Source organism: Euphorbia lathyris, chromosome 7 (genome assembly GCF_963576675.1).
Source record: "Euphorbia lathyris chromosome 7, ddEupLath1.1, whole genome shotgun sequence".
Lineage (NCBI taxonomy): Eukaryota > Viridiplantae > Streptophyta > Magnoliopsida > Malpighiales > Euphorbiaceae > Euphorbia > Euphorbia lathyris.
In genome coordinates this window covers 74,160,951-74,168,223 of record NC_088916.1, presented here as the reverse complement: position 1 = coordinate 74,168,223, position 7,273 = coordinate 74,160,951, and the positions used below count along the sequence as shown (strand labels likewise).

The following is a 7,273-nucleotide window of genomic DNA, read 5'->3' as shown; positions in this document are numbered from 1 at the left end:
TCAATTGGATAAAATACACCCATGCCCCTGAATTATTCGCTATTAATATTATTACTCGTAAACTTTACTTAATCAATACAAATTTAGGGATAAGATGGAAAAATACCTCTAACATTGACGGTTAGGAGCAATTATAATTCTAACTAAATGGTGCAAATTTACCTCTAACGTTGACCGTCAAGAGCACTTTTACCTCAATATTGCCAAATTGACCCAATTTCAGAAATCATTATAAAATATATTTTTGTTACTTATTCTACACAAATTGCATATTAGTTGGTTATAAAAAAAATTATATTGTTGTGACTTAATGATAGAATTGTAGATTAATATATTTACATTCGACGAAATATTTAGATTTTTTTCAACTCCTATAAAATACAGTATAATTTTGGCAAAAAGCATCATTAGACACCTGATCTTTCATTTTTTGGTTCATTAAGTCCTTGATCTTTTATTTGGATACATTAAGTCCCTGATCATTTATTTTTGGTCTCATTAAGCCCTTAATGACCAAAAAGAGTACTTTTGAACATAAAATTCGGTTAACATACTGATATTCACTACATTCAAAATTTGTATTTTTTAACCGTTTGAAATCAGTTTTGGATGTGTAATGTGTCTATAGAAAAACTGTACAAATCTTAATTCAAACTGCAAAAAATATTTTTTTAATAATTTCAAATACAGATGAAGTTAATAACGTATTTTTAACAGAATTAGATGCCCACATTACTAATTTGGTCATCAAGGGCTTAATGAGACCAAAAATAAATGATCAAAGGCTTAATGTATGTAGGGCTGTAAATGAGCCGAGCCGCTCATGAGCAGCTCGGCGTTCGGCTCGGCTCGGCTCGATTTGTAAACGAGCCGTTCATGAACACGATTTTCAGGCTCGGTTTATAAACGAGCCGAGCTTGAACAGACCAAAGCTCGACTCGAAAGCTCGCGAGCAAGCTCGATTAGAGGCTCGTAAACAAGCTCGATAAAAGCTCGTGAATAATATAAATTATATTTAAATACAATGAAAATGATAATTTAAATATAATAAAAATTATAACTTAAGGCCCATATAGAATTAATTAGAAACATCAGCCTTGGCCAATAATAATTAGAAAGATAGGCCCATAATAATTAGAAAGTTAGGGTTCAATTTTCATTCCATCTCTACTCTATGCTGCCGCCTCCCCTTCTTTTCCTCTTATCTAAAGACTAAACCCCAGCCAGCCACCTCTTCCTCTTCTCTTTCTTCTTCGCGAATCACAGTTCGTATCGCAATCGCTTTTCGTCGGACCGTCTTCTTAATACTCCGTCCACCATTCTCTGTATCTCGTTCTCCGTCTCTAATTTCACAGTCACACTCCGTGTGTTGTCGTTCTCTTGCCGACTAACTCCGCGATCTCTATTTCCGCCGGACTGTACCCTTCGATTCAATGCTCTTCTCTCATCTCAGTTCTCCATTTATCGGTGAGATATTTCTCTTACTTGTTTTATTTTTTCAATGATTATGGATTGACATTATTTTTTCTTCATTTAAACTATCATTACCGTTGATTAATTTGATTTTTTTAAGGTTATATTAAGGCTTGAGTTGTTGCTGTTCCAATTTTTTTATGTTTATGCGCATCATCTGTTTATGTTTATGTTTAAGGCTTGAGTTGTTGCTGTTCCAATAGTTAATGCTCATCATCTGTTTATGTTTTTGTTTAGAGAAAAATATTTATGTTTATGTTTAATTGCTCCTATGTTGAACTCATATTTGTTCATATTTATGTTTTTGTTTAGAGAAAAATATTTATGTTTATGTTAATGCTCAGATTTAATAACTATGAACTGTTGAACTAAATAGTAGATATGTTAATAACTATGAACTGTTGAACTAAATAGTAGATATGTTCATGTTTATGTTTAATTGCTCCTATGTTGTTGAACTCATATTTATGTTTATGTTTATGTTGAGCTCATATTTAACTATGAACTGTTGAACTCATATTTATGTTTATGTTTATGTTGAACTCAGATTTAACTATGAACTGTTGAACTCATATTTATGTTTATATTTATGTTGAACTCAGATTTAACTATGAACTGTTGAACTGAGAATACTTGATTTTTGCCTTCTTTTTTTAAAGGGAAATTTGTACCTATTTGGTTAATTAATTTATGGTTGTTTCCTTTCTTTATAGGGCATTATATGGCTAATTCGGAGCAACTTTCTTCCACTCCTTTCGAAGAAAACATCGATGAAGATAATCCGGATTTAGAAACCCCGATTGAATCCCTAGCTGAGACGGCAGAGAATGAACAAGAAGTAAATCCTTTTGATAAAAAGAAAAGGAAAAAAACATCACTCGTCTGGGATGAGTTTAAAGAAGTCAAGTCTCCTGATGGGACTATACGATACGAGTCTATTCAATGATGAGATAGACCCTACATTTGATGCTTTGAGTTGGTGGAGAGATCATAGTTTGAAGTTTCCTATTTTGTCAATAATGGCTTGTGATATTTTATCAATTCCAATCACAACTGTGGCATCTGAATCGGCTTTTAGTGCCGGAGGTAGAGTTATTTCAAGTCATCGTGCATCTTTGGGCGCCAACACAGTGGAAATGTTGATGTGTAGTAGTGATTGGGTTAGAGCCTTCCATGGTTTGAAGAAGAAGAAGGTATGTTTTTATTAAATTTTTGAGTTTGTGTTTTTTTTTTTATATAAGTTATAATATTGATTTTCTATATTTTTGTAATATGTAGAATTTGGAGGATGACCAAGAAGTTCACATTATTGAATATGAAATTTGATCTTGCAAGTTGCAATCGGGATCTAGAAGAAAAATGGGATGGAAAGAGAGAGGATTCATGAAGCCTAAAGATTTTTTCATCTATTTATTGTTTTAAAACATAGTTTGCTAATTTAGTCACTTTTAAGTATTTATTTTCTGCTGAATTTGTACTGAATTTGATATGATTTTGTACTAAATTTTCTATTTATTGTACAGATTTTGATATTATTTTGTTCATGAACACCATAAACGAGCTCGTTCGTGAGCAAAACAAATGAGCTGCTCGCGAGCAAGCTCGTGAACAGCTCGTTCGTGAGCAAGCTCGCGAGAGCTCGGCTCGTGAGCAAGCTCGTGAGCTCGTTAAACGAGCTCGGCTCGTGAACAATCGAGCTGCTAAACGAGCCGAGCTCGAACAGAAATTTGAGCTTGAACCGAGCTCGAAGCTCGGCTCGAGCTCGATAAGAAACTGCCGAGCCGAGCTCGAGCAGGCCAAAGCTCGGCTCGGCTCGTTTACAGTCCTAAATGTATGTATCCAAATAAAAGATCAATGGCTTAATGAACCAAAAAATGAAAGATCAGTAGTCTAATGATGCTTTTTGCCTATAATTTTTTAATTTTTTTTTACGTCTATTCATGTGATTGTGATCTGGTACTAATTAGTGATAAAGTGATGCACATGTTAAATGCAAATAACGCTATTCGTGACTGAAAAGACAACTTGAAGAGTTATTTTTGAAGTTGATATAACTTACAAATATTAGGATTAAAATTGTAAATTACTACTAAGGTTAGGAGTAAAATTACTCGATTGCTAGGGATAATTTTTGCATCTTACTTACCCAAAATTTTATTAAAGGCTTAAAGTACTTTTTGGCCCCTGACCTATCCGAAATTTGTGCATTTGGCCTCTGACCTATTATTTGGTTATATTTGGCCCCTAACCTATCAAATTAGATAAAATCCAATCCATATTGAATGAAAAATTAACTGTCGAAAAGGCAAACAGGATGTCGAAAAACAGCAACCAAACACCCCTTGATGTAAGAGCAATTAGGCAAAAAAAAAAGTTCTTAAAAAAACGTTTAATTTTTTTCTTCTGCAAATTTAATGAAGTTTAGAGGTTATAGTGTTGATAACAATATATATCAGGGCCATAATGCAAAATCAGTCTTTTGCGGAGTGAAACATTTGAGCGGCAAGGCAACGAGTGGTGGAAAGCGCCCAACGGCTTTCAAATTTTCCAGTCAAGAACTAAAATCTTCCTCGCAAACAAGAAAACTTCAAAGCTACAAGGCCTAGGTCAATGCTATCGTTAACGTGCCTGAGCCTCTCCCTGAGTACCACTTTCTTTCATCACCCTTCCTTTCTCCCCATTCAGTCCTCGAAACCCATACTCACTTCAAAGAGTATAACAAGTAACCCTACAGTTCCTGCAAGTCCCAGTTGCTTCGCTTCCTCTACTTCCAATTCAAGCTATCCAATCAGCGATTCTTCGGATTTTGAGATTGAGAGAACCCCGGATGGCCACTTCTCGGATAATCAATCAGCAATTCTTTCCGTCGACTACCGTTTGGTTGCGCTATGGCTTCTGTCGTGTTATAGAGTAAAGGATGTTAAGAGAATTCACGCGGTTGTTTTGAAGTGTTTGAGGACTCCGGTGACTTATGTTGACAATAATTTGATTAGTGCGTATTTGAAATCAGGGCTTTTGGTTGAGGCGCGAAAGGTGTTTGATGGAATGCCGAAGAGAAATGTTGTTAGTTGGACAGCGATGATTCATGGGTATTCAATTTCTGGTTTAGATGATGAAGCGTTGAGGTTGTTTGGTGAGTTTGTTGATAATGGAATTGTGGCTAATAGTAGGACCTTTGTGTGTGTATTGAATTTGTGTATTAGGAGATTGGATTTTGAGTTAGGGAGGCAAATACATGGTTGTGTTGTGAAAGGTAATTGGGGGAATTTAATACTTGATAGTGCAGTTGTTTCTTTCTATGCTCAATGTGGTGATTTGACAAGCGCCTTTCATGCTTTTAATCGGATGGAGGAAAGGGATGTAGTTTGTTGGACAACTATGATTACGGCTTGTTCGCAACGAGGACACGGGGACGAAGCTTTTGAGATGTTCTCGCAGATGTTGGGCGAGGGTTTTTCGCCTAATGAGTTTACAGTATGTGGTGTTTTAAAGGCTTGTGGAGAGAGGAAGGAATTGAAGTTTGGGAGACAGTTACATTGTGGTGTAGTTAAGAAGATGTATAAAGATGATGTTTTTATAGGGACTTCTTTGGTGGACATGTATGCGAAATGTGGGGAGATTTCGGATTCGAGGAAGGTGTTTAATGGAATGAGGAACAGGAATACAGTTACATGGACTTCCATGATAGCTGCGTACGCGAGGGAGGGGCTTGGCGAGGAGGCCGTTGATCTCTTTCGAGTGATGAAGAGACGGAAGGTTATTTCTAATAATATGACTGTAGTCAGCATTCTGAGAGCTTGCGGTTCAATTAAGGCCTCGAAAACAGGGAGAGAAGTTCATGCACAGATTATCAAGAATCACATCAAACTGAACGAGTACTTGGGAAGTACTCTTGTTTGGCTCTACTGCAAATGCGGGGAGTTTCGTGTTGCATCGAAAGTCTTCCAACAGATGCCTTTAAGGAACGTTGTCTCGTGGACTGCCATGATTTCTGGATATACATGTCTTGGACACGAGTCTGAAGCTCTCGAGATCTTGACGGAAATGATGGAGGAAGGAGTAGAACCAAATGAATTTACTTGTTCATCAGCTTTGAAAGCTTGTGCTAATCTTGAATCTGTTATGCAAGGAAAATTGATTCACTGTTTTACGAATAAGACGCCTGCCTGGTCCAATGTGTTTGTGGGTAGTGCATTGATTTATATGTACTCTAAATGTGGATATTTATCAGATGCAATTCAGGTTTTTGACAACATGCCTGAACGGAACTTGATCTCGTGGAAGACGATGATTTTGAGCTATGCAAGGAACGGGCTTTGCCAAGAGGCTTTCAAGCTCATGTACCGGATGCAGGCGGAGGGTATTAAGGTGGACGACTTCATCCTTTCTTCGGTCATGGGTGCTTGTGGCGATGTAGAATGGAATCCGGAGTCTTCATCCGAGTATTCTTTGCTGTCTGAGGAGTCCAATACCTAAGCCACAACATTGTATTAAGTACTTAAATATGCTTATATATGTGGTGCAACTGGTAGCAATTACACTGATAAGAAAACGAAAAGCCGAGCCAAAGGTACACGGACTGTGGGGCAGTAAATTGCAGGGACAGTTACTGAAGTTTGAGGTTTGTTTCAGAAAGTTTACTGAACTTTATTTTCTTTCAATAGTATCAATGATTTTCGCATTTCAATAAAGTTATTCTGCCTAATTTGCGTAGAAAAACTCACCGGAATCTTGATGTGACACATAAAGAGAGTGACTATATGCCAACTAAACATCATGCAGCGTGTTGTAAGCCACAATTTTGTTTCTTAAAAATCACATCCTTGTCGGGCATGGTGTTTAATTGGTATATAATTAACTGTCTTCTGTGCCATGTGAATATTTCATCGAGGTTTTGCACATAAATTAGCCGGAATGATTAATGTGAAGTTGAGTGATTCTATTAAAAGAAAATGAATTCTGTGAACTTTGTGAAATATGCCTCAAACTTCAATGACCGTTGATGTATTTTATCCCGGGTACAAGGAGTACAAGAAGCCAAACGTAGCATATAGTCTTTGTTTGATCTACTTGACACCATATATATCAGATGACACCGACACGACACGGCACGCATCTGCTGATAGCTTAACGATCATCTTGAAAAGCCATTATAAAAGGTATAATTAGTATTTATCTGTCTACCACATACATTTTGCCTTTGATTATGTTATGTTCATGATCATAATCCGTTTCGAGCTCTTTAAAATGTGTGTTGTTTCATTCTTTCCAGAGTTATATGAGTTTGAAGTATGCTACTTGAAGCAACAACTGCTGGAATCTGGATCTCCTACACAAATCATGAATCTAATTTTTCGTTGATACAGCCTTTCGAATACATGGGAGCAGCGGCGGAGCCAACAGTTCAAGGCTGCGGTGCAAAAGTAAACCCAGCCATTTAATTTATATTTGCCCTACCCAGGCCAAAACGATACTGTTTTTGGCCCGGGCTGAGCATCTCCTTCTTCATCTGTTCCGGGTGCAAATTGCTCCCCAACAAATGAAATTGTAGGGCAAGGCGGTGGGCGGTGGTTCCCAGCGGTTGCCCCCCTGCCTTTTATCCTGTAGAACTGATGAACATGGTAAAAACATGTGACCAGAAGCAGGATAAGTTGTAACTAACTTAATTTGAACAAATTTTCCTTTTTTTTTTGGTCATAGAAGTTTTAGGTGTAGAAAGGGTATGTCCGTCCAGGTTCAGAGAAAAGTTTGAAGATTCACTAGCAATTTACGAGAGGGTCTATATATATTGTTAAACTTA

At 37.0% G+C, this 7,273-nt stretch overlaps 1 protein-coding gene and 1 long non-coding RNA gene across 2 annotated transcripts; both read left to right on the top strand.

The window, feature by feature from the left end:
* Positions 1 to 1,198: 1,198 nt before the first annotated feature.
* On the top strand, positions 1,199 to 2,905 carry LOC136201548 (uncharacterized). Its single transcript, XR_010673900.1, has 3 exons — positions 1,199 to 1,467; positions 2,187 to 2,666; positions 2,752 to 2,905. It is a non-coding gene; the product is annotated as an uncharacterized lncRNA (long non-coding RNA).
* Positions 2,906 to 3,996: 1,091 nt separating this feature from the next.
* LOC136201190 (pentatricopeptide repeat-containing protein At4g18520, chloroplastic) lies at positions 3,997 to 7,273 on the top strand. The gene is made up of 2 exons (XM_065991787.1): positions 3,997 to 6,632; positions 6,746 to 7,273. The coding sequence occupies exon 1, from the start codon at positions 4,084 to 4,086 to the stop codon at positions 5,947 to 5,949; it is 1,866 nt and encodes a 621-aa protein (XP_065847859.1). The 5' UTR covers positions 3,997 to 4,083; the 3' UTR covers positions 5,950 to 6,632; positions 6,746 to 7,273.